The 27,607-nt window shown below is 33.4% G+C and overlaps 5 protein-coding genes across 5 annotated transcripts; 4 read left to right on the forward strand and 1 right to left on the reverse strand.

The window, feature by feature from the left end:
• Positions 1-1,973: 1,973 nt before the first annotated feature.
• On the reverse strand, positions 1,974-3,798 carry LOC126671706 (cytochrome P450 89A2-like). Its single transcript, XM_050365497.2, has one exon. The coding sequence runs from the start codon at positions 3,716-3,718 to the stop codon at positions 2,180-2,182; it is 1,539 nt and encodes a 512-aa protein (XP_050221454.1). The 5' UTR covers positions 3,719-3,798; the 3' UTR covers positions 1,974-2,179.
• Positions 3,799-5,725: 1,927 nt separating this feature from the next.
• Positions 5,726-7,512, forward strand: LOC130014707 (cytochrome P450 89A2-like). Its single transcript, XM_056104943.1, has one exon. It carries the CDS (start codon positions 5,760-5,762, stop codon positions 7,302-7,304), a length of 1,545 nt encoding a protein of 514 aa, XP_055960918.1. The 5' UTR covers positions 5,726-5,759; the 3' UTR covers positions 7,305-7,512.
• Positions 7,513-9,319: 1,807 nt separating this feature from the next.
• On the forward strand, positions 9,320-11,078 carry LOC126671516 (cytochrome P450 89A2-like). The gene has a single exon (XM_050365287.2). It carries the CDS (start codon positions 9,417-9,419, stop codon positions 10,953-10,955), a length of 1,539 nt encoding a protein of 512 aa, XP_050221244.2. The 5' UTR covers positions 9,320-9,416; the 3' UTR covers positions 10,956-11,078.
• A 5,133-nt stretch (positions 11,079-16,211) lies between these two features.
• Positions 16,212-18,177, forward strand: LOC126675171 (cytochrome P450 89A2-like). Its single transcript, XM_050369774.2, has one exon. The coding sequence runs from the start codon at positions 16,395-16,397 to the stop codon at positions 17,928-17,930; it is 1,536 nt and encodes a 511-aa protein (XP_050225731.1). The 5' UTR covers positions 16,212-16,394; the 3' UTR covers positions 17,931-18,177.
• Positions 18,178-21,637: 3,460 nt separating this feature from the next.
• LOC126671478 (cytochrome P450 89A2-like) lies at positions 21,638-23,691 on the forward strand. The gene is made up of 2 exons (XM_050365245.2): positions 21,638-23,201; positions 23,407-23,691. The coding sequence occupies exons 1-2, from the start codon at positions 21,664-21,666 to the stop codon at positions 23,639-23,641; spliced, it is 1,773 nt and encodes a 590-aa protein (XP_050221202.1). The 5' UTR covers positions 21,638-21,663; the 3' UTR covers positions 23,642-23,691.
• The last annotated feature ends 3,916 nt before the right edge of the window (positions 23,692-27,607 follow it).

A 27,607-nucleotide genomic window follows, 5' to 3' on the forward strand; every position in this document is an offset into this window, starting at 1 on the left:
GAAAAAACAACTTACCGTTGACATATAATGACATAATATAAATATCACCTTAATTTTGTAGAAACGCATGATTGAAACTGTCGGAATCATTCAGAAAACAAATTCACCAATATAGGCCACCTGATAGTAGAAGTGTCCCAGCAATTGCCGACGGAAGAGTAAGTGGTTGAGAGGCTCCTCTCTCAGAAACATATGTTTCAAGAAAAACAAAAAACACAAACAAAAAAACTATTAGCAATTAATTTATAGATTAATATTTATTTATAATACTTAGATTGATTCAGATACACCCATAAAGAGGAACTGAAGATGGAAAAGTTTCAGGGAATATCGTCTTCATTCGCATTTTATAATTTTATAATATTCATAAAAATAAGTATTTTTGTGAAAGTAAAAAACACAAACTTAAAACTATGAAATACTAAATAATATATTCTATAATTACCATCATACAAAACTCCAAAATTTAGCGCACAATATGCAAAATTTATTTGAATCACAAAATTCATAGTTTTATGTAATAATTTATATTCAAAATCTACAAGTCAGATTATATAAATTTGAAATTATGTTGATTTTATGAACATAAAGAAAAAAGCAATTAATAATAAATTTAATTACAAAGTTAGAATTTTATCAGTACCCATTTGAAAAATATGGACATGAAAAATGAATTAATAGTTGAACTTTTAGGTGCGTAACAAATTTCAGTAAGGACACCGTTTGATAAGAAAAACAATTTTGATCTAATCAGTGTTTTAAAAGTTGCATTGGCAGCAAAAAGATGACCGAAAATTTTGATCTGTTTTAGACAAAAGAAATTTACTGGCCTATTTAAAGAGTTTAGTGATGTTTTTTTTGGGGTTTTTAAGGTAGGAGGAGTTAAATTTAGTTGCCAAGATTGATTAATAGCCCCATAAGCACGATCAACTCTTCTCCACTACCGTCTCCTGCCAGTAGTCCCCTTGCCAAACTCTTGCGTTCTGAATCAAACATGAAGAAATTAACAAAGCAGAAGATGTTAAATTTTTTATCAAGCTCGATCTCGTTTGTCTTCTCAGATGATAAAAGATTCTAATTTTTTTTACTTTTTATTTAATTTTTGGTCGGAATTTTTGTTTGGCCGGAAGTCGCAGAAATGGTTTCCGGCGAGTGTATGGCGCAGGTTGGTGATTTTCGATTTTAAATTTGACTAGATTGTTTTAGGTTTGATAACATGATTTTAGAATTTGATTATGTGGTTTTAGGGTTGATTTTGTTAGGTTGGATTGAGTTAGATTTTTTTTATTTTTGTTACAGGTTTTAGGGATATTTTGATCATTTTTGGATAAAAGGAATTTACTGGTCATTAGGTAAAACTTAAGATTTTAGGTATATTTTAGGAACTGTAAACTCAGGTGTCATAGTTGATTAATAGCACATAACCACGAACACTTCTCCATTACCGTCTCTTGCCGGTAGTCCCCTTGCCAAACTCTTGCAATTCCGAATCAAATGATGCAGAAGATGTCAAATTTTTACTTGGTCCTAATTACTCGAGTCTCACATTGATCTTTGTGGACTCTATACTCTGCTGAGTTGCAACAAAAATCCAAAACCTATTAATAGAATTTGACAGCTTTTGAAATTGTATTCAGGATCTTGCAAGGACTAAACTGAAGTCCTACTATATAGCAACTCAAAATCTCATCATCTCAAAAACATTTGGTTAACTATTCCTAAGAAGTAAATAAGTATACTTTATTTTTTGAAAGAATTGTTATTCTATTAACCAAACATAGCAAAGTTATTTGTATAACAAACAATTCATTTCATTTGCGGAGGATTAATTTTCGAGTCATTAACCAAATATAGACATAACTTGGATGACTAAGGCATCTTTAAGTGCACTGAGAGATTGTGAGTTCAAGTCCCGCCTACGTAACTAATAACTAACAATTGAGATTCTTAAAAGTCGATCACCATCTTTGACAAAAAACAAACTAAGCTAGTTACTTGTATAATAAACAAACAGTCTTTTGTAGAGGATTAAATTTCTAATAGCAATTGTTGCAATTTTCAAGTAAAGTCTTTCATGCACTCATCCATAGTTGCCTACTTACTCTTTAAAGTTTATACAACTAATCAGAAAGCCAAATTTGGTAATTCAAGCGGACATTACACAGCCAATACAAATAAATTATTGATTTTGAAACCTGGGCGAAATTATAGCTTGCAATGGATTCTTCATCATAGTTGTAAACTCTAGCTTCTCAGACAGATCAATGTCATATCCATCCATAGCTTTCCACTCAAATTTCCAAACCAAATTAGCCACAAAATACTCTAAATGAAGCAATGCCAATCCATAAGCAGGGCACATTCTTCTTCCTACACCAAATGGCATCATCTTAATCTCTCTGCTTCCTGTTATATCGAACACTTCACCATCACCCGTAAATCTCTCAGGCTTAAACGCCATCGGATCCTCCCACGTATTCGGATCCCAACCCATTTTTGCCACCATGAAATTTACATTAGCATTTTTGGGTATCATAAATTTATCTAAAACAAAATCTTCAGTCACAGCATGATGCAATACAAAATGTCCTGGCGGGTGCCTCCTTAGTCCTTCTAAAATCACCCCTTTCAAATAAGGCATTTTCTGCAAATCATCTTCTTTTACTTCTTCTTCCGCATCATCAACAACTTGTTTAATTTCCATATAAAGTTTTTCTTGAATTTCCGGGTACTTAACCAAATTGGCCATGATCCATTGCAAGGCTGTGGAAGTAGTATCCGTTCCGGCATTAAGAAACTCATTGCACAGAGCAACCATTTCCTTCTCCCTAAGATTTCTTTTCTCATCGGGAAGTTGTAAATCAAACAACGTATCAACATAAGATAAGACGAATCCATCATTAAAATTGTTAATTTTTCGCTCTTCATTTGCTTTCTTTCTTGCTCTTATCAACGGAATCAACACCTCTTCTCTTTGCTTCTGAATCTGCAAGAATTCTGACCAAAATTTCCTAAACACAATCTTAGTTAATCTTGGCATAATATTGAGTTTCTCCAATCTACGGAAATTCACAATTGCACTACGCTGTGCTCTCTCTATTTCCTCAATTTGTTTTTGATCAAGCTTGTCTCCAATACACATAAGTACTAATAAACAAAATATGGAGAACTGAAAATTAGCTTGAACACCAACAGGATGATCACCGGATTTCGATTGTGAATCCAGGCGGTCGAATAGGATTTCAAGTGCCCATTTGCGAGCATGAGAGTAAGATTTAACCCGCGAAGGATGAAGGATTTCAGAAGTAAGATTCCTGCGAAAAAGACGCCAAGTAGGACCGTAAAACGAAGAACTGATATTATGTTGATTGCAGTTAGAAATTTTATTGATGGCAGAAGAAGGTGGCCTGTCAGCGAAAACTGCTCCGCTCTGGATTAAGGCTTGATGCGCAAGAAAGCGGTCTGCGATGAATATCATGGGCCGAGAGCCTACGTAGAGAGTGATGATAGGTCCGAGCTGTTTGTGGAGCGAACAGAAAGTTGATTCGAACTCTCGGAATGATTTCCGCAGCCATAAAAGGCTGCCGATTATCGGAAACTTGGGAGGACCTGGAGGGAGAGGGTGACTATGCTTCTCGGGTTGAGAGAAAAGGTTGAGAAGAGATTTGAGGAGAAGAGAGGCAGCTAAAGTGATGATCGTAAAGAGCCAGGTCTCCATTTTTACTGGATCAGTGGGGCAGATTGATATGTATATAAAGGTTTAGTCAAATAGCAGTTTTAATGCAGGTCGAAGAGAGGGAGTTGTTTCAACTTTACATTTTGATGATGAAGACGAAATGTGTGCTAGCGGGAATAGGGGGCAGTGCATTTAGGCAATTAAACTCTATCAACTCTACAATTTTAAAGCTAGTGAGTTCTATGCTCAAAGCTGCCTGAGAAGATTTTTGAATTTAAACCACAGCAGGAGTGTTTTTAACAATTGCTATTAGAAAATTAATCCTTTGCAAATGACTATTTTTAGGCTATGTTTGGTTGATGACTCGAAAATTAATCCTCTGCAATTGAACTTTTGTTTGTTATACAAGTACCTAATAAGTGCTGAAATCTCGAGTCGAGACTGGCGCTACGCGCTTAAGAATGAGGGTGGTTGCTCCAAGACACGCACTAAGCTTAAAAGCACTATAAATTTTTCACTTTTAAAACTGAAATGTAATTATATATTTATTCATAAATGATAAGATATTACTTAAATAAATTATCGAAGTTTAAATGCGCACAAATTTTAATGCTCTACACTACTCCGGAAAACTATAGTTTAAAACTCTTAATAAATGGCACACTTCCGAGGAATAAATGTTCGGAAGCCTTCTTCGAAGCCATATTAGTTTTTTCTGAAAAATTTAAAAAATAACCGAGTCAGTATGAAACTGAGTGAATTCACACTATTATGAATAAACATTATATAAAGTGACAGACGTTTTGTTATTAAAATAACTTTGTGTATTTGTAAAAAACTTTTGAAAACGTTTTAAAACTATTTAAACTTGAATTTACTGGTAATATATTTTAACTATATTTTTATTCATCATTTGAACTCATCACTATAATTCTTTCCGTACACTTCTAAAATTATTAATAAAATATTTCATATATGAATTTACTATTATTATAACTCGATTAAAATCAACAAACCGTAACTTAGTTATACTCTTAAATATAAAGTAATAAGCTTAATTTCACAATCTCATCCACCTAAACGTCCATAACAAAATCAATCGATGTAATGGAAACGCACAGGACCAATAAAACTGCCAACCGATCCATATTAATCACCTGAGACCGATATATAGCACAGACAACCGACCTTTCCAACTCGCCTAGGATCGATGGCACAGCCTATTGGTCCATGCATCTTAATTGCCTGACATCGATAGCGAAATCAGCCGATGTATCCTATTCGCGTTATACTACTCGCTCTCACAATTATTATTCATAATATACTTAATTCCATTAATATTATGTTTGGTTTTCCTCTAAAAAAAAATTATGTTTGGTTCATAAAATAACTATTCTCTCAAAAAATAAAATATAACTATTTTATTTTGTAGGAATAGTTATTCTATTTCATGAATATTGCATTCCACAAACCTAACATCGCCTAAATATTTTCGAGATGATGAGATTTTGAGTTGCTATATAGTAGGATTGAGTTTAGTCTTTGCAAGAATCTGAATACAATTTCAAAAGCTGTTAAATTCTATTGATAGGTTTTGGATTTTTATTGCAACTCAGTAGAGTATAGAGTCCACAAAGATCAATATGATACTTGGCTATTATTATTATTGGTGAGTAATTAGGATCAAGTAAAAATTTGACATCTTCTGCTTTGGTAATTTCTTCATCGAGTTTGATTCGGAATTGCAAGAGTTTGGCAAGAGGACTATCGGCAAGAGACGGTAGTGGAGAAGAGTTGATCGTGCTTATAGAGAAAAAAAACTAGAAATTGTCTAAAGTGAATATATAAATAAAAAAAGGTTGGTTTGGCTAATTCAAAGGGATGGGGTGAATTAGTAAAAAATAAATGTAAAATATGCTTCGCCGTAAGTTTATTGGCACGCAATTAATTCAGGAGGAAATCAGGTGTTGAGCTTAATTTCCTGAATCTAAAATTGCAGGGTTAACAAATGGCTACACCCCTATTTCTACTAAGACGCATAAAATTGTTCTTTCATTATACCTTCATATGCATATTCATAAAAATGGAAACCTGGTTCCTCATAGTAGTCACTTTAGCTACCTCTTTTCTCATAAAATCTCTCGTTAACCTTTTCTCTCAACCCAAGAATCAGACTCAGTGTCTTCCTCCAGGTCCTCCCAAGTTTCCGATTGTCGGAAGCCTTGTATGGCTGCGAAAATCATTCCGAGAGTTCGAATCAACCCTCGGCTCTCTCCACAAAAAGCTTGGACCTGTCATCACTCTTTACATAGGCTCCCGCCCCACTATATTCATCGCAGATCGCTCTCTTGCCCATCAAGCCTTAATCCAGAGCGGAGCAGTTTTCGCTAACAGGCCTCCGTCATCTTCCATCAATAAAATTACTAACTGCAATCAACATAATATCAGCTCGTCGTTTTACGGTCCTACTTGGCGTCTTTTTCGCAGGAATGTTACTTCTGAAATCTTTCATCCTTCACGGGTTAAATCTTACTCTCATGCTCGTAAATGGTCTCTTCAAATCCTATTCGAACGCTTGGAATCACAATCGAAATCTGGTGATCATGTCGTTGGTGTTCTAGGGAATTTCCAGTTCTCTATGTTCTGTTTATTAGTGCTTATGTGTTTTGGAGACCAGCTTGATCAAAAACAAATTGAGGAAATAGAACGATTAGAGCGTGGTGCAATTGTGAATATTCATAAACTCGATAAACTCAATATTATGCCAAGATTGACCAAGATTCTGTTTAGGAAATCTTGGTCTGAGTTCTTGCAGATTCAGAAGCAAAGAGAAGAGGCTTTGATTTCATTAATAAGAGCAAGAAAGAAAGCAAATGAAGAGAGAAGAATTAATAATTCTAACGATGACTACGTCGTGTCTTATGTGGATACGCTGTTTGATTTACAACTTCCCGACGAGAGAAGAAAGCTTACCGAGAAGGAAATGGTTGCTTTGTGCAATGAGTTTCTTAATGCCGGCTCGGATACTACTTCCACAGCCTTGCAATGGATCATGGCCAATTTGGTTAAGTACCCTGAAATTCAAGAAAAGCTATACATGGAAATTATACAAGTTGTAGGTGATGGGGAAAAAGAAGTGAAAGAAGAGGATTTGCATAAAATGCCTTATTTGAAAGGTGTGATTTTAGAAGGACTAAGGAAACACCCACCTGGACATTTTGTACTGCCACATGCTGTGACTGAAGATATTGTTTTAGATAAGTTCATGATACCAAAAAATGCTACTATCAATTTCATGGTGGCAGAAATGGGCTGGGATCCGAAAGTATGGGAGGATCCGATGGCGTTTAAGCCCGAAAGATTTACAGGTAATGATAGGAATGGAGAAGTGTTTGATATAACTGGTAGCAGAGAGATTAAGATGATGCCATTTGGTGTTGGAAGAAGAATGTGCCCTGCTTATGGATTAGCATTGCTTCATTTAGAGTATTTTGTGGCTAATTTGGTTTCGAAATTTCAGTGGAAAGCTGTGGATGGAGATGAGATTGATCTGTCTGAGAAGCTCGAGTTTACAACTGTGATGAAGAATCCATTGCAAGCTCTAATTTCACCCAGGTTTCACAATTAATAATTATTTTCATGGGCTGTGTAAAAAGATTCTATATAAATACGTAAACTCTTAATCTTATTTTAATGTAAGAACGTATAACAAAATTAAGTTGCAGAACAGTATATATTTTTTGATCATGCTCGTCCAAATTGGAATCTTGTATTTTTTTATTATTTCTATTTGTGATGTAAATTTTATAAATATATATATAAAAAAATTACACTAATGGTGTCGGGACTTTTCAAGCTTGTATTTTGGTATATGTATTTATATTTTTGTTCATTTTTGTTTTTGGTGTATGTATCTTACTCGCGCGTCCGCCATGGCGGACGAGCTAGTTGTTCGTCCTCCCACCTTCTTGCTCGTTTTCCCATGGAGGACGGCGGGTCCGAAGGTGGAAGGGCGGGGTTGGTGGGTCCGAGGAGACAGCGGCATTTCGAGAGAGGTGGTGATGGGTCAAATACATTTTAAATAATTTGAATTATCATTCTTAGTAATTTGTAGTGAAGAGGGTTTATTTATTATATTCATAACACTAAATGTTATTTAAAAGGTATGGTAAATATAAATTTTTTTAAAATCAGATCGAAAATCGAACCGGCTTAACCAAGATTTTTTGGTTAGACCGGTTGAACCGGGTTAGATTAGATTTTTTTAATTATAATAAATATATCTTATTTAAATTAAAAATACATATATAAAAACTTTGATAAAATATTTATGTAAAATTAATTTTAAAATTTTATTATGTAAAATACAATTATAAGTGATAAATATTTAAAAATATATAAAATAATTACTCTTTATAAGATTTTTTTCTAAAATAAACTGAATATACAAATTGTTGTAATTAAGTATTAAAATAGTGTTTTTTTTTCTTCTCTTTACTCTCTAATAGAAAATCCTAACCGTTAAGGGTTTTTTGTATTGCTTCGGCTGCCGCCAATAGTGTATTCTTGTTGTTGGCAGCAGCCGCTTTTTTTATTGCTTTTTTTACATAGAATAAAATAAATAACCGATTTTTTTTATTTTTCTTTTAATTTTTGTTGGTAAATTTGTAGATGAGACACATCGTATCAATATATATTCGAATAAAAAATCAGAGATAAATCAAGACCTTTTCAAGACTGAAAATGAAGTCGTTTAGAGGTTATATTAGTTTTTTTATATATTTTTTGTTATGGCGATTGGCTTTCTTTTTAAAAAATTTGTTGTCCTTTCTATATCGAAAGGTTTTTTTGTTGCTTTTTATGAAATTTTGGCGAGTCTTCTGTTAAACAGCGAAGCGAAGAATTGAATTTTTATGATGATAGAGGAATTAGGTAATTTTGATTTTGATTTTGTAAGTTGATCTGCAAATAAGGCTTTACTACTTATTTTATGTTAGGTTATTAGATATATTTATACCCTTTTTAAATTCTTACACTTATAACTGTTTAATATTAATGGAAAATTATTTTAATGGTTAAGAAAATACTTATAAGAAAAAATGATTTTTTATCATTTTGATAATTATAATTATTAAATTAAAATTTTTTAATAAAAAATTTATAAATAAAAAATATGATGGTAGATTTAACTAAAGTTAATTATTAAATATGTGAAACATAATTACAATTGATCAACATTAAATGTATATAAAATAATTATATTATATAAGAAAAACAATTTATTAATATTTATTAATTAAATTAAATAGATATTAAAAATAAAATATAAATTAAAATAAATATTTAAAAGTAATATCCGGGTTGAAATCCTCAGGCTCTATTTTGAGCTTTTCTTAATATAAGTCTTGCTTTTTAAATAAAAAGTAAATAAAGGAAAAGCAGAAGAGAAAGAAAGACGAATCACCTATTTTTAAAAATTAATTAGGCATACATAGATATTTTTGCAAATCCTAATTTTTACATGAAAAAATTTACCATACAATTAATTTACGAAATCAGGTGTTGAACTTAATTTGGACAATTTAAATTGAAGGGTTAGCAAACGACTACCTTTCTCTACTTAAACACATCTGGTTAGACCTTCGTATGCATATCAATCTTGTTTAATTCGACCTTCGTATGCATAAAATTGTTGTTTGATCAGACCTTCGTATGCATATGAATCTCCATCATTATAGAAATGGAAACCTGGTTCCTCATAATCGTCACTTTAGCTACCTCTTTTCTCTTAAAATCTATCGTTAACCTTTTCTTTCAAGCCAAGGATCAGAGTCAGTGTCTTCCTCCAGGTCCCCCTAAGTTTCCATTCGTCGGAAGCCTTTTATGGCTGCGAAAATCATTCCGAGAGTTCGAATCAACCCTCATCTCCCTCCACAAACAGCTCGGACCTATCATCACTCTTTACATGGGCTCTCGCCCCAGCATATCCATCGCAGATCATTCTCTTGCCCATCAAGCCTTAATCCAGAGAGGAGCAGTTTTTGCTAGCCGGCCTCCGTCTTCTGCTACCAATAAAATTTCTAGCTGCAATCAACATCATATCAGTGCGTCGTTTTACGGCCCCACTTGGCGTCTTTTCCGCCGGAATCTTATTTCTGAAATCCTTAATCCTTCGCGGGTTAAATCGTACTCTCATGCTCGCAAAAGGTCTCTTCAAATCTTATTCGACCGCTTGGAATCACAATCGAAATCTGGTGGTCATCCTGTTGGTGTTCTTGATAATTTCCAGTTCTCTATGTTCTGTTTAATAGTGTTTATGTGCTTTGGAGAGCACCTTGGTGAGAAACAAATTGAGGAAATAGTAAGACTAGAGCGTGGTGTAATGGTGAATATCCATAGATTGGATAAACTCAGTATTATGCCAAAATTGACCAAAATTCTGTTTAGGAAATATTGGTCTGAGTTCTTGCAGATTCAGAAGCAAAGAGAAGAGGCGATAATTTCATTAATAAGAGCAAGAAAGAAAGCAAATGAAGAGAGAAAAATCAAGAATTCAAATGACGAGTTTAATTTTTGCTATGTTGATACTTTGTTTGCTCTACAAGTTGCTGATGAGAAAAGAAATCTTACAGAGCAGGAAATGGCTGCTTTGTGCAATGAGTTTCTTAACGCCGGCACGGATGCTACATCCACAGCCTTGCAATGGATCATGGCCAACCTGGTTAAGTACCCAGAAGTTCAAGAAAAGCTATGCATGGAGATTAAACAAGTTACGGGTGACGGAGAAAAGGAAGTAAAAGAAGAGGATTTGCATAAAATGCCTTATTTGAAGGGTGTGATTTTAGAAGGATTAAGGAAACACCCACCAGGACATGTTGTACTGCCGCATGCTGTGACTGAAGATATTGTTTTAGATAATTTTTTGATACCCAAAAATGCTAATGTCAATTTCATGGTGGCGGAAATGGGACGGGATCCGAAAGTATGGGAGGATCCGATGGCGTTTAAGCCCGAAAGATTTACGGGTGATGGTGAAGTGTTCGATATAACAGGAAGCAGAGGGATTAAAATGATGCCGTTTGGTGCAGGAAGGAGAATTTGCCCTGCTTATGGATTAGCAATGCTTCATTTGGAGTATTTTGTGGCTAATTTGGTTTGGAAATTTGAGTGGAAAGCTGTGGATGGAAAAGAGATTGATATGTCTGAGAAGCTGGAGTTTACAACTGTGATGAAGAATCCGTTACAAGCTCTGATTTCACCCAGGTTTCATAATCAATAATTTATAATAATTGGCTTTTTAATTAAAAAGACAAAATAAATGAATACATGAACCCTTAATCTAGTATTAATGTAAATACACATAATAAAATTAAGTTTGACCATGCTCGTCCAGATTGGAATCTTGTACTTTTTTTTTTATTTCCGTTTGTGATGGAAATTTTATATATAAAAATAAAAAAATTATACTAATAGTGTCCAAATTTAAAATCTTCTATTCTTGTGTATGTATTTATATTTTTGTTTATTTATGGATGTGTCTAACTTGTGTTTGTTTTTATGGAATGAGTGTCTATAACCTGTTATAATAAGTTTTTTTTAAGTTAAAGTAAAACAACTACTTGAAGTGTTTTAAAAATCAGAACGGACCGGCCGATTCGACCGGACGAACCGATAACCGGTCACATATCCAGTTTTTAACCTAAAGAATCGGAAATCCGGTCCAACTGAATTGGACCGGATTAAACCAAATGATAAATGATTTCATTATTAATTGAGGTAAAAGTGAAAAACTTGCAATTTAATCAAATCATTTGTTTCCATGCCAACTATATTCAGATACCATTCATATTTAAAATTGAATAACGTGATTTTGAAAATATACTTATACTTTAATTTTATTAGCTTAATTAAAAGTTAATTTATTCTATTTCGTATATAGTAATATGGTAATAAGTTTTGATAAATAATTTGAATTATTAATTGAATTTCATTCCATAATTAAATTTTTTTAACATTTTAAATTAAATAGGTTGTTTGTTTCCATTTTATTATAGTCATATGTAATTTATATATGAAATTATATAATGTGATTTTAAATATATAATTATGTTTGAATTTCATTTTTTTAATTAAAATTTAGAGTGTAATATTTATTTAACTTTTTTAGCATTTGATAATAAAATATAATAAATAATTTTATATTTGGCAATTTTAATTAACTATAATAACAAGTTGACAATTTTAATATGTATTTTTAATTAATGGCAAATAAATAGGATGTTTTTTTTAATCTAAATATGATGTTAATATGTTTCTATATTGATTAGAATCAAATATTTAAAATTTCATTTAAGGAAACATATTAAGATTTTGAAATGATAAATAAATTAATTATCTAACATCCCTAAATAAAACTTTTCTAATTAAATAATAGAATGTAATACATTTTCAATTCTATTAGATTTGATTTTTAGATAAATATAAATTAACTATAATTTATATATAAAATTTTGCTTAACCCGGTTCGACCGGTGGTTGAACCGGTCAAACCGGTTGAACCATAAACCGGTGGCCAGTACACCGGTTTGACCACCTGGTCGGTTTTTAAAACAATGCTTTTAAATATCCTTTAAAATTGCTTTAAAACTTTGATTATTGGTTTCAAACTATTTTCATTTTCTTTTCCTATTTATTAATTATAAAATTTAATTTAAAGATAATTAATTTTTTTATATTAAATTAAAATGAAGATAAATTATAGTAAATATATAAGTTAATAAATAAAAATAATACATATATTAAACTAGTGATTCTAAAGCAGACCAGATCGGCCTGTTAAATCGGAAATCAAAATCGGGATCTTATCCGGTCCGCTAATGAGTCAAAATATGAATATTCAATTAGACTAATCGTCAAATGGTTCTGACAAATGTTTTCAAGTTTTTCCGAATTTTTTCACCGATTTGATCTAAATAAATGTTAAAAAAATAAAAAAAATATTTCGCTAAATGACAAATTTCTAGTAATGATTTATTTGTGCTGACAGTAAGCATATCATTACTCGTCAAGATCTCCTTCTTGGTGAAGCCATAAGCCTTAAAAAAACTTTGTCCTGACTTATTCATTATGCTACTCGATGGATTACATTCAAGCGTGATTTTCTCCTCTTAATTGAAGTTTTTGTTGGTTCGATTGTGCAAGTATACGGATCGCAAGTAATACAAAGACGGTAAAGTCCAGAATGTCGGTCCACGAGATTTCCGACACTTGAATTGAACACCCTTCGGAATACTTGAAATAAGTCTGAAACTCCCCAATGCAATGCTATATGACATTATAAATCACATAAAAAGAAATATCAAGATAAGAGTATTTTTACTGATTTCGTATTTTTAATACTCTATTCGTCCCAAAATAATAGTATACTTTATATTTATCATACAATTTAAAAAATACAATTAATATCTTAATTTTTTACAATTTTATCTTCATTTTTCTGATCATATCCTTATTAAATGTTATAACTAATTTAATTAGACTAATGACATTAAATTGTAAATTTTAAATAAGGATAATATGAAAAAATCAATATTAAAAATTGTGATTTACTAGGAAAATAGATAATTATTTCAGACAAAAAATAAGAAGAAAGTGGATTTTTTTTTGAGACAAAGGAAATATAAAATATTTAATTTAAAAAAATATACATTTTTTTTACGTTTTTTCTTACTCTCATTTCATAGTATTAGTTTATGAGGAGAATTATTGTCACTCCTTTTTTTCCAATTCTCATTCTCTTTAGTTAACTTTTTCTCTCTCGTCTCATATATTTTTATATAAGTGAAGGTTCAAAAAACCCCCTTGAAGTTGGCACAAAAGATCAAATACGTCCAACCTCGTAAAAGTGGATCAAATCACCTCACAACTATGCAAAAACGTATCAAATGCCCCCTTCCCCACTCTCACCTTAGAGAGTGAACGCACTCTCCGGTTTTAGATGGTTTTAGGTGGTTTTAGATGGTTAAAAGCTTAAAATAGTTCTTAGCATTTATTTCATTCACAAATTTGACACTTAATATATTTTTATAACCACTACATTTTGATACTTTAAAAAACAAATTAATTTTAAAATAAAAACTAAAGGATCTGTTTATACTTTTTTAACTATCATCAATATTAAAAACCCTAAACTCCATAACTTCTTCTTCTTCTCCAACCAGCCACTTGTCTCCCGCCGCCGCCATTCCCACCGGCCACCTCAGCAGACCCAAATGGGTCTGCTGTCGTAACAAAACGGCAGACCCATCTGGGTCTGCCTTCTCCTTCGTCAGAGAAGGCAGACCCATCTGGGTCTGCCTTCTCCTTCGTCAGAGAAGGCAGACCCATCTGGGTCTGCCATCTCCGACGAAGGAGAAGGCAGACCCAAATGGGTCTGCTGTCGTAACAAAACAGCAGACCCATCTGGGTCTGCCTTCTCCGACGAAGGAGAAGGCAGACCCAGATGGGTCTGCCGTTGAAACAAAATGGCAGACCCATTTAACAAAACGGCAGACCCATCTGGGTCTGCCGTTGAAACAAAATAGCAGACCCATCTGGGTCTGCCTTCTCCGTCGTCACGGAGAAGGTAGACCCAGATGGGTCTGCCATGGAAAAAAACGGCAGACCCAGATGGGTCTGCCTGGGGTTGGATCAGACCCACTGGGTCCGGCGGTGGTGGGCAGGCGGAGTTTTCGGGCGGCGGCGGCGGGGTAACCGGAAATTGTTAATTAGAAAAATTTAATTAATTATGAGAGTAATTATATTTAATTAGGGAAAAAGATAGAAAAAGCCCTCAATTTTGTATTTGTTAGATTTTAAATTAAAATGATTAATTAGTGTTTTAATTAAAATTAATCGGAGTTAATTAAGTGTTAATTTTAAAATTAGGCTATTCCACTCTCTTTTTTGGTCAAAAGGGTGAAACCGATCCGGTTTTGCATAGTTCTGGGGCTCGTTGATTCGGTATTGCGAGGTTGGACTTATTTGATATTTCGTGCCAAGTAAGGGGGGTAAATTGATCCTTTACTCATTTTTATATTCATCCGACATCCATCGCATAATTCAATTTTCTCCGCCTTATCACTAAAGAAGATAAGTTCTAGACAATATTGTGCCATATTTTCTTTCTTTTGCAATTTGTTTTTAAAATTTATATATTTAAATTTCTAATTATTTTTAACTTTATTATAATAGTGGAAGCTCTTAAAATTATTATTTTTGTAATTTAATGTTTGTCTGAGTGCCTTTTATTTAGATGGCCATGGGTGTAAACCAGCCCAGAACCGGCCCGGTCAAACCCGATGCAAAACCGGTCAAATTCTGAACCGTGTCTAGACTGATCTGAACCCGCCAGAAGACCGGGTTCGGGGCAGTTCAATATCTTTTGGTTCCAAACCGGCAGTTCCGGTTTCAATCGTAAATTTTCTAAAATATATACTTTAAATTATTTATTATATATATACACATATAATTGATTGTTAATTTATCATACTATATTTATTTATAATATATACTATTATAATTATGTAAACATTAGTTATTTTTAATATATTTTCCTTTTAGATACTACCAATTAATTTGATTTTATTTGTATAGCAGTATATTATTATACAACTATATATAAATAATTAATTGTCAACATTTATGATAAATTACATATAGTTTTTAATGTGAAGTATAATTAATCAGTTTTATTAAGTAAAATTTAAATTTTAACTTGATTTATAATATTTAAATTTAATTTTCATGAAAATTAATTTTTAATTTTTTTTGAACCGTCAAAACCGGAACCGTGAATCGGAACCGGCAAGTTCCGAACCGGCATGGAACCGCCCAAAGGAAGGTGAGGGCCGGTTCAATTATTCCTTGAACCGTGACCCGAAACCGGCGGGTTTCAAACCAGCATGGAACCACCCAAAGGGCGGTTCAAGTATTCCTTGAATCGTGACTCGACGGTTCCGAACTGGACAGCCGGTTCATAAACCATGGCCACCCTTATGTTTAATGTTAATTTTGTCAGATTAAACAACAAATGTATTGCCGATTTTTCACGAAATCACAACTTTACAACGTATTTTGGTAGTTTTTAATCTCGTTTTTTTATCATTATTAATATCGCACATAACATGTTCGATGAAATGCTTCAACATATTTTTTATAAAGTTTCATAATTACCGAATATGTATATTGCAGCTAAATTTTGTATTAATTATGATTATTTATAAATTGACGATTTTTTTATATAATTAAACGAAATTTGATATTTTTATAATATTGACATATACTTATTGATAAATATTTTAAATAAATAATTTTTTTTTATATTATCATGAGGTGTCCTGAACGAGTTCCAAGTATAAAACGACATCTTTAAACCTTTCACATTCCGATTAATTTTCGCTTGATCGAGATAGGTTTTTTTTTCGGAAAGTAAAGCTCTAATTCAAAAGTTTCCTTATCTATAGTGGAGGAACCAATCCCTTCAAACACTAATAATTGAATTTTGTTAAGAGAGAGAGAGAGAGAGAGAGAAGAAGAGTCAATGTCGTTCTAGAGAAACTCTCAAAAACACCTAGTATTTCGTCGTCACTATCAAGATTCAAAAACGAAACAATCTCTTCGTCCACCACATAAAATTCTTCTTTGATTAAACCTTCATTTACACATCAATCCAATAAAAATGGAAACCTGGTTCCTCATACTCATCACTTTAGCTGCCTCTCTTCTCCTCAAATCTCTCCTTAACCTATTCTCTCAACTCAACAAACAGACTCCAACTCTCCCTCCAGGCCCTCCTAAGTTTCCTATTATCGGCAGCCTTGTATGGCTACGGAAATCATTCCGAGAGTTCGAATCAACCCTCAGCTCTCTCCACAAACAGCTCGGACCTATCATCACTCTTTACATAGGCTCCCGCCCCAGCATATTCATCGCAGATCGCTCTCTTGCCCATCAAGCCTTAATCCAGAGCGGAGCAGTTTTTGCTAATCGGCCAGCTTCTTCTGCTACCAATCAAATTTCTAGCTGCAATCAGCATAATATCAGCTCGTCGTTTTACGGTCCTACTTGGCGTCTTCTTCGCAGGAATCTTACTTCTGAAATACTTCATCCTTCGCGGGTTAAGTCTTACTCTCATGCTCGCAAATGGGTGCTTCAAATCCTATTCAACCGCTTCGAAACGCAGTCCAAGTCTGGCCATCCTGTTGGTGTTCTTGGTAATTTTCAGTTTGCCATGTTTTGTTTGCTAGTACTAATGTGTTTTGGAGATCAGCTTGATGAGAAACAAATTGAAGAAATAGAGAGAGCAGAGCGTGGTGCAATTGTGGATATCCGTAGATTCGATAAGCTCAATATTATGCCAAGATTTACTAAGATCGTGTTCAGGAAATCTTGGTCTGAGTTCGTGAAGCTTCAGAAGCAAAGAGAAGAGGTATTGCTTCCATTAATAAGAGCAAGAAAGAAAGTGAATGAAGAGAGAAAAATCGAGAATTCTGATGACGAATTCGTGTTATCTTATGTGGATACTTTGTTTGATCTTCAGCTTCCTGACGAGAAAAGAAAGCTTACAGAACCTGAATTGGTTACTTTGTGCAATGAGTTCCTTAATGGCGGCACGGATACTACTTCCACATCCTTGCAATGGATCATGGCCAATTTGGTTAAGTACCCTGAAATTCAAGAAAAGTTGTACATGGAGATTAAAGAAATTGTTGGTGATGGAGAGAAGAATGTAAAACAAGAGGATTTGCAGAAAATGCCTTATTTGAAAGCTGTGATATTGGAAGGACTAAGAAGACACCCGCCCGGACATTTTGTGTTGCCACATGCTGTGACGGAAGATATTGTTTTGGATAAATTTTTGATACCCAAAACTGCTAATATCAATTTTATGGTGGCGGAAATAGGTTGGGATCCGAAAGTGTGGGAGGATCCGATGGCGTTTAAGCCGGAAAGATTTATGGGTGATGGTGAAGTGTTTGACATAACCGGAAGCAGAGAGATTAAGATGATGCCGTTTGGTGTAGGAAGGAGGATTTGCCCTGCTTATGGATTAGCAATGCTTCATTTGGAGTATTTTGTAGCTAATTTGGTTTGGAAATTTGAGTGGAAAGCTGTGGATGGAGATGAGATTGATCTGTCTGAGAAGCTCGAGTTTACTACTGTGATGAAGAATCCATTACAAGCTCTAATTTCACCCAGGTCTCATAATCAATAGTTTATTTCTATTGACTCTGTAATTTATGTATTAAGTACCAGTTTTCCCTTTCAGTTTGAATACTTATAATAAGGCACTTATTATGGATGGTTCATAATCCTGTCTGTCGAACTAGGTTCATGTAAGAATTTCTCGTGCATACAAGATGTTGTAATAATTAATATTAAAAAGTTAATCATATACAAATGAAATGTTTGGTATACAAATAACTATAAATCTTTTCCTTTTGAAAACAGAGATGATGAGATTTTGAGTTGTTATAGTAGGAGTTCAGTTTAGTCTTTGCAATTTCAAAAGCTGTCAAATTCTATTAATAGGTTTTGGATTTTCCTTACAACTCATTACAGTATAGAGAGTCCACAAAGTTCAAAATGGGACTTTGCTATGATTATTATTGTTGAGTCTGCCCTATGGGAGGTTTGAACAGAAGTTGCAATCCACTACTTGAGGAACAAACACAATGTAAACAAATAAGTTTTTATATTCAAATTATAATTTCTAACAAGAAAATATTCATTTTAAGAAAGTGTTATTTATTACTAATGAGGGTCGGTTCAAGTGATAAGCGGCTTGATATCGCTTAAGTAAGGTCTTAGGTTCGAGTCCTTGTAAATGTAGAAAATTCCCACTGTCAGACTCACCCACCATGTCAGGTGCGCGACGCGGGTCGAGTCCGGATTAATCAGGGCGAAGTCTTGGAAACCGGATGGGCTTACCAAAAAAAAAGTATTATTTATTGTTATAAAATCTGAACCGAAGTAGCTATCGGTTTTTGGTTCAACTGCTAGTTGAACAGGTTGAGTAAAATTATAAAAATAAATCGAGTTTGTTCTATCTTGTACTAAATAAAATAGATCTATCTTAAACTCAATAAGATAATAAAATAGATCTATCTTGTATGGTTCATAGTTCAACTGCTTTTAGTTTCCGGTGGAATCACAAATTCAATCAAGTTCTTACGGTTCAATTCGGTCCAGCAAAAATCAGATCAAATTTTTATTTCTTAAAGTGAGTTGGACTGGACAATTTGCCTTATTCGTGGTTCAATTGATTGAATCGGTTAATCCGGTCCTTCAATTATAAATGGCCAAAATACATTTTTAAAAATAAATTATTACTTTTATCTATATTAGTAATTCTTATTTTTTGAAATATAATTACTAAAAATCCTAATGGTAAGAATGATCCGCATAGAAAAGCTGCTTAATCCAATATCATCATACTAATTCGTAGAATGATATGACTTTTATAGTATGTGCCACATAGCTTACGATAACTTAATGACAACGTATGCTTTCCTTTTTTTTAGAATACAACGTATGATTTGGTAGGCGAAAAAGTTAAGTTATTATGATAAATCTAGCCTAAATATTTTTTTATTTACATATAAATTAATGAATTATATAAAATGTTATAATTTAATCATATTTTAAAAATTAAATTAATTATAGATCAATTACAATTCCTTATAAATCGATACACCAATTATAGTTTTGATAATTAATGTACTAATATAAATCCGTAACTAGTAACGTTATTTACATATTACCGAAAAAATATTGCTTTAAGATTCAATTTTTATAGAATTTTAATCGGCGTACGATTTATCCAAAAAATGATAATTAAGTTGTGTATATGTTTATAATTTTTTTATGAAATATGTATAACTATTAAATTTACACGTACATAGCCCTTTTTTTGTTTGATTAGAAGTAGCGAATTTTTTTTGGTAGACAATAACTCCATTATTGTGGGTTGAAATAATATTTTTGACTCCATGAAATATTTGTTTTTTTTTTTGTCAAAAGACTTGAAATATTTGTTTAGCAAATTAACAAAATGTATGCATTTGAACCAAATAATCAATAGTCCAACAAAATAGCTTGTCTTCCAAGACTGGTAACTTTATAATATGTGCTTTTATTAAATTGAGAAATAAATATTTAGTAATCTTTAAAAAATTATTTAGTTGAATTTTTTATCACTAAACTGTGGAGTGAAAATATGCATGACAACACTCAGCACGAGCTCATATACTTATCGATTTATGATCTTACATGGTAAGAACAAAATTAAAATAAAATGATAAATAGCTTGTAAACGCGCCGCCTGAACTAGTGACATGGGGTCATCTAGCTCAATTTATTATTTTTTAAACAACTAACCCAAAACTCTTCATTTTTAAGTCAAATAACTCATAATTTATATTTTTTTATTTCAAAAAATAAATTTACGATAATTATATCACAATAATTAAAAGAAATATTTAATTATTTTTTTACATCGCTCACTTCCAATTTATATATTAAGCGTTTTAAAAATATAATTTTGGAGTTATTTGATCTAAAAATAAAAATTTTAAGGTTAATTGTTCAGAAAAAGATAAATTGAATTAGATGATATCGTGTAACAAGTTTAGAAGGCGCGTTAACCCTTCGTTTATATATAAATGTATTCGTGTACATTACGAAACCACTTTATTCAAACTCATAATGTCATTGCTTACGACATTATTTTGACTGCCATATTGTGTAAATTAATGATAAATATTTTATTATCAAATTCTTTGCAAAATAAAGAACATAATTTCATTTAAGGATCACTGCACCTTAATAAACTATAATTAAGTCACAAACACATCAATCTGTCATAAATCCAAAATGTAAGTGCACATGGGCATCTTCCTCCTAACGGAGAAAGGGGCAAATATATGCTCCTAACATTTCAGGTTAAGAGTAAAAATGCCTCTAAAATCTAAAAAGAGATGAATAAATCTCTAACATCTTTTATAAAAAGTAAATAAATTTTTAATATCTTTAAAAAAAGATAAATAAGCCATTTTTTTAAACTGTGTATTAACAGTATGTGCATGGTGTGTGCTAAAATGACAAACATAAATTCTATATAATATTCCTAAAATACAAATCCTACATAAATTCCACATGGTTATAAAATTGGAAGAATTTTTAATGACATTTGAAAGTTATTAAGTTAGAAGAGTTTTAAATATTTATAATTTATAAAATCAATAATTATTTAAAATTTAGAGAAATTCGCTTATTGAATGTAGTTCGGTTAATTTGATGTGTTTTTATCCGGTGAATTTTTAATCATATGTTTCATCCAGTGTTATAAAAAACCGCACCGGACCGGCCGATCAGACCGGTTGAACCGCGAACTGGTCAGTGTTCCGGTCTAAAAAGGCAAAAAACCGAATTTTTTGGTTGGACCGGATTGAATTGGGTTGAACCAGATTGGACTGGTATGAACCGGTAAAAAATCGGGTGTTAAACCGGATTGACCGGATTGAACCGATAAAAAACCGGTGAACCAGAATTTTTTCAATTTTTTTAAATTTATTAATACGGCTGAACCAATTATTGAACCGGATAAACCAATTGAACCGAAAACCGGTGGCCTCACCGGTTCGGCCACCGATTCGATTTTTAAAACACTGGTTTCACCTTTTTCAAAAATTTATTTATAAAAATACTTTAAACTTTTAAAAATTAAACTTCTTATTTTACCATTTAAGTTTTTTTAAATTTACAAATTTAAAAAGTGGTGATTTGGAGGGCATAAGGCGCAGTTGACATGAGTCAATGGTAATACACTGACTGTTAATTTTTATATATCCGTTGACTAAATGCTTATTTTCATTGGCTAGAAATTATTAGATAAGAATTTCTCAATCTATTTATAATCATTAATCTCGATTGGAATTAAGCAACCAATGTACAAAATGGAAATATGGTTCTTCATAATCATCACATTTTGCATCTCTGCCTTTCTCAAATCTGTGTTCAACTATTTCTTCAACTCCAAGAAACACAGACTACCTCCAGGTCCTGTTAACATCCCTATCATCAGCACCATTTTATGGCTCCGACGACAATCCATTTTGGAGCTCGAAACATTCGTCCTCTCTCTCCACAAAAAGCTCGGCCCTGTGATCACCTTCCAACTCGGTTCACGCACTACTATCTTCATAGCCGATCGCTTTCTTGCCCACCAAGCCTTAGTCCAAAACGGAGCAGTTTTCGCGGACAGACCACAAGCTACTGCTACTAATAATATTACCTCCAGCAATCAACATGTTATAAGCGCTGCGTTTTACGGTCCGACTTGGCGTCTCCTTCGCCGGAATCTTACGTCGGAGATTCTTCATCCTTCGAGGGTTAAGTCGTACTCCCATGCTCGTAAATGGGTGCTTGAAACCCTCGTAAACTGCTTGGAATCGGAGTCGAAATCTGGCGAGCCTGTTAGTGTTATGGGTAGTTTTCAATACGCTATGTTCTCTTTGTTAGTTCTTATGTGTTTTGGTGATAAACTTGATCGGACACAAATTGAGGAAATTAAAAGAGTAGAGCGGTCAACGCTTGTTAATGCTCGGAGATTCATCAAACTGAATTTCATGCCAAAGTTGACCAAGATCTTGTTTAGGAAACTGTGGTCGGAATTCTTGCAGCTCCGGAAGGAACAAGAAGAGGTGTTGATTCCTTTGATAAGAGCAAGAAAAAAAGTTAAAGACGACCGAAAAATCAAGAATTCCGATGACAAGCATGTGTTATGTTATGTTGATACCTTGTTTGATCTTGAACTCACTGAAGAAAATCAAAGAAAGCTTACAGAAAATGAAATTATAAGTCTATGCAATGAGTTTCTCACCGCCGGTACGGATACAACTTCCACAGCATTGCAATGGATCATGGCTAATTTGGTGAAATACCAAGAAATTCAAGATAATTTATATTCTGAGATTAAAGAAGTTGTTGGAGATGGAGAAAAGGAAATAAAAGAAGAGGATTTGCAGAAGATGAGTTATTTAAAAAGTGTGATTTTAGAAGGGCTAAGGAGGCACCCACCAGTACATTTTGTATTGACGCATGCTGTGACTGAAGATGTAGTTTTAGATAAATATTTGGTACCTAAGAATGTAAATGTCAATTTTATGGTAGGAGATATGGGTTTGGATCCGAAGGTGTGGGAGGATCCGATGGCGTTTAAGCCCGAAAGATTTGTCGGGAGGGATAACGATGGAGATGTGTTTGATATAACCGGAAGTAGAGAGATTAAAATGATGCCGTTTGGTGTAGGAAGGAGAATGTGCCCTGGATTTGGATTAGCAATGCTTCATTTGGAGTATTTTGTGGCTAATTTGGTTTGGAAATTCGAATGGAAACGCGTCGACGGAGATGATGTTGATCTGTCTGAGAAGTCGGAGTTTACAATTGTGATGAAGAATCCATTGAAGGCTCACATTTCTACCAGGTTTCAAACACATAATCATGTTGTCTAGCAAAAACTAATAGCCTAGTAACGAACACTGGTCCAAAATGGTTACTAAGTTGATTCCAATTATACCCGCGTTTATTTTTGATATTGAGTGTTAGATGTATATATCCTCCAAATTTGTAAATGTTATTTTGATGTATATGAAGTTAGTTCTTGATGGATATGATATTGACTTGTTCAGGAAGCAGGGGATTACTGTGGTGATGAGGAATGTTTTGCAAGCCCATATGTCTGCAAGTTTAAACAGAGATTTTGAACCTTTTAGTCTTGTCAAATATTTCAATTTTACTTGTCAACCTGTTTCTATATGGTACATGTTTTTGCAAGCCCAAAAAAGACTTAATCCATTAAAAGGGTATGTTGTACTTCTAATTTTTTTTTATTTATTTAGTTTATTTTTAAAGTTTGTTATTTAATATGTTTTTATATTATTTATTTTTATTTGATGGATTCTTTTATTGACGAAGTTATGAGTATATGACTCAGTCGTCGTTAAGTGATTAACAGTGTTCACCTCAAAAATGACAAAAAATTGCTATATTTTATTTTTTTTGTTTATCAGGTTATTTCTTCAAGTTTTTTTTTTAAATTTTAATAGACCCTATACTTATACATTTTTGTTTAATTATTCCCTCTTCAAGTCTAATGATGTGACCCATTTTGTCAAATGTCTAGTTAAATGGACATTTAAATTCATTTCTTATATGTGTTTTATAGCGAATGCAATGCTCAATGTTTTTTCTATAAAAAGGATCTAGAAGTTCAAAAAAAATAAAATATATGGGTATAAATTTTAAAAAAATACCAGATAAATAAATTTGAAAATATAAAGACCTAAAGATGGATTTAGCCTTAATATTTCGGCTTAAATTCACCCACAGTCCTTGATATATGGTCTTTTATCATTGGCATCCTTAAACTTTAATTTCAGTCTGTAAATCTCTAAACTTCTATTTAAAATCCAGTAAACTCCTTCTGCTCAATTTTCGGTTAATAGTGTTAAAGTTCGATGACATGACACCTAAAAAAAACAGAAATTAATACACACTTCACATCATTTTAATACGTCATTAAAATGCTATAAAAATTATAAATACTTAAAATGTCCATAAACATTAAAGATATAAACCCTAAAACTAATAACCTACAATTGCCGCCACCCCTAAGCTCAGCTGCCGTTGCCTTCCTCTTCTCCCGCCGCCATCCGCCTCCACTCGCGCCGCTTCCGCTGCCCTCCTCCACTTTAACCTCCACAGACAAATTTGTTCGTCCACATGGTGATAGTGGCTGTAGAGGAGGATGGTGGCGGCAACGAGGAGTGTGGAGGGCGACGGCATCTGGGGTTAGAGGAGACGGCAAATATAAGTTATTAGTTTTAGGTTTATTTTTTAGGGTTTTTTTTGGGTTTGAGGGGCATTTAGAGTTTTTGAATTTTAAAAGTATTTTAATGACGTGTCAAATGATGTGGAATGTGTTTTATATATTTTTTCTCTATTTTAAGTGCCACGTCAGCTAGTGTTAACCAAAAATTGGACGGAAAAAGTTTACTGACTTATAAATTAAAGCTCGAGAGATTTATAGCCGAAATTGAAATTTAAAGACGATTATGATAAAAGGCCCGAAAATCAGGATCGTGGATGAATTTAAGCCTATTTTTTCAATATATTTGAGATCCAACCAATCATCACGAGTCCTGGTTCATTCTGTTATTCTCGTCATCAAGATTATAAACACTAGAAGTATTAAACTTTTATTATCTAGCTCTCACCACAAATGGAAATATTATCAATGATTATCTTTAATAGGTCTTCTCTTCATAAGTTTCATTGCTCCCATATAGTTTTTAGCATTTGGTGAAGTCTGAATCATTAAGCTAACAATTAAAATGAGATAATTATTGTAATAGAATGGATTTATTATTGGTCAATGACAAAAAATAAAAACAAATGTTTGGCCAAAGTTTTGACTGAGTTCCAATGTTTAAAACATTCCAAGTTTAGTCAGAACAGTATTAATCTATTTCAATCATATTTATCCTCTGAAAAATATGTGTTTTTATTTATGTGCCGCTGATGTGGTCTGACAATAGTTATCACACATGAATTTTCTTTGGGACAAAAGGTGCGTATAAGCCCTTGAATTTTCCTTAAGAATTTTTATACCTTTAAATTCAAAATCGGTTTAACTCAACCTTTATATTTAAATAAAATAAAATTATTTAATTTAATTTTTTTAATTAAATAAAAAATATATAAATTTATAGTTATTATCAAATTATTTTCAGTCGGTCATAATTAAGTAATTTTAATTAAAATAACTAGAAAAATTATAAAATGATAAAAATACAACGCATATTTAACAAAAATAATAATTCCTCAATTCACAATGTTTTGTTATCTGACTAGGCAATCTAGATGAGAACAGAATTGATGGTTCTGCGAATGATAGGATCTTCTCTTATCAACCTGAGATCACGAACACAGGTTAGAATGAGTCGGACGTTGTGTCCGACCACACTCCGATGCCTAAGTCAGATACCTTGTAAGGTTCAATGATAAATGACGTAGTTTAAAGAGAATGAATTAGGGTTTACCTTTGGTCTTCGGTCTACTTATATAGAATCCTTTCTCAGTAATTGACTCGAGGTCATCTTCTTGTGATTGTGTTTAATTCGGACTCATGCTGGAAAATAGGGATTTAAGTCAATCCCAATCTTTCCGGATTCCCAAGATCATATCAGCTAGGATCTGCGTCTACTGACTAATGACAGCTGTTTGGTATCTGCTGTCTACTATACTCATTTGACTATATGTACTGGGGTTAACTGCGTATCCATCATTAGCCCCTCCCCTCTCTATTCCGTAGCGCAACTATTTATGGTTGTTCTGAAGCACTACCCGGGTAATTAAAATGCAAGGTAACCTTAGTTACGAAGTAATCATTCTTTCCTCATGCCACGTGGCTCACTTTTTGAAATTTCAAAATTTTGAAAATCAAAATAATATCCGTCCGTTCCGTTCCTCATGCTTTCTCCCATCTCCACGTGTCTTTTTTTTACCTTTCCTTATAACTGCTTCTCTTCCTTCTCTCTCCCATTACTTCTTTCCTTTTAACGAGTTTCTGTTTTCTTCTTTCTTGCAAATTTCTACTTTCTTCTTTCTTTCTTTTTTGTGGCGATCGTCCTCTCCATTTTTACCAGGTATTTTCTTTCTCCTTTTTATTTTTATTTTCTTCGTATCATGACTCGCACCCGTTCTAGTGTTGCCACTCCTTCTTCTGGGACCACTGTAGATTACCGTAGGGATTTAATTGAGTTTACCTCTAAAATTGATGATAGCATGCTTACTGGTATACGCGAGACATACGACATTCCTTTTGATTACACCTTGCATTCCTGTGATCCCTCCTTTAGTGCCAACTATCGTCCTGAAACCGATCGTATTGTTGTTTACAAAGAACAGTTTCGAGGTGGACTTCGTTTTCCCCTCACTCCTTTCCTTCACGGTTTCGTTCTTACCCACAAAATACCTCTAGGACAAATTCATCCAAATGCAATCCGGTTGCTGTGTGCGTTTGCTGAACTGGTTCACCAGAAAGGTCTAATTCCCACCTTAGGTTTAGTAGCCGAAGTGTTCAATGTTTCCCGGCGAGCCAACGAATTTTACCTTTATCTTCCTTTTGTTCGTGGCAAGCGTCTGCTTGCTGGTCTTCCTAAACTCAATAAGGGTTGGCAGAATTTGTTCTTCTGTGTTGGTCATCAAAATGCCTTTGCTTCCTTTCCCCTTATTTGGTTGGACAAACCCTTGCCAATTTCTGTTACTAAACCTCCGAAGAAAGATCTGTTTCTTCTGGAACAGCTTATTGGTGCTGCGCGCCTCAAATGCTTCAGTGCTCCTGACCTTGTTAACAATTACTTGGCCCGCTTGTTTCCTGAGTATGCTCCCCTTGTGGACGATTCTGGTGGATCCCCAGATCCTAGTGCGGGTAGCCAATCTCTTTCTCACGAACCTACCGAATCTGCGTCACTTATGGATCTAAGTTCTTCTGAAAAGGGTATGCTAATCTCTCCTTTGTTGTAATTTTTGTTATGTGTATTGATCTGCTTTTGCTGTGTCTTCAGAAATGAACTACCTAGATGACATCAAGATTGTTGTGGAGGAGTTGCCTGGTGTGACACCTTCTGTGTCTGCTCTTGCTTCCTCTACTCCAACTGCGTCTGGGGGCTCTCAGACAATGCCTGCGTCGCGATCTGCGCTGAACAAACCTCCTATGAAGAAAGGGGATTCTTCCTCCAGGAAGGTGCCTGAGCCCTCTACCCGATTGAAACAGGCGTCTGCGAAACGCCGGAAGCTTGACTTGGATTTGTGTCCTGATCCCCGTGC

The sequence above is a fragment of the Mercurialis annua genome, linkage group LG3 (genome assembly GCF_937616625.2).
Source record: "Mercurialis annua linkage group LG3, ddMerAnnu1.2, whole genome shotgun sequence".
NCBI classification, from domain to species: Eukaryota; Viridiplantae; Streptophyta; class Magnoliopsida; order Malpighiales; family Euphorbiaceae; genus Mercurialis; species Mercurialis annua.

Coding starts and splice junctions, on each gene's coding strand:
- LOC126671706 (XM_050365497.2), bottom strand. CDS start 3,718: ATGGAGACCTGGCTCTTTACGATCATCACTTTAGCTGCCTCTCTTCTC.
- LOC130014707 (XM_056104943.1), top strand. CDS start 5,760: ATGGAAACCTGGTTCCTCATAGTAGTCACTTTAGCTACCTCTTTTCTC.
- LOC126671516 (XM_050365287.2), top strand. CDS start 9,417: ATGGAAACCTGGTTCCTCATAATCGTCACTTTAGCTACCTCTTTTCTC.
- LOC126675171 (XM_050369774.2), top strand. CDS start 16,395: ATGGAAACCTGGTTCCTCATACTCATCACTTTAGCTGCCTCTCTTCTC.
- LOC126671478 (XM_050365245.2), top strand. CDS start 21,664: ATGTACAAAATGGAAATATGGTTCTTCATAATCATCACATTTTGCATC. Junction 23,202..23,406: donor AAGGCTCACATTTCTACCAG/GTTTCAAACACA, acceptor TGACTTGTTCAG/GAAGCAGGGGATTACTGTGG.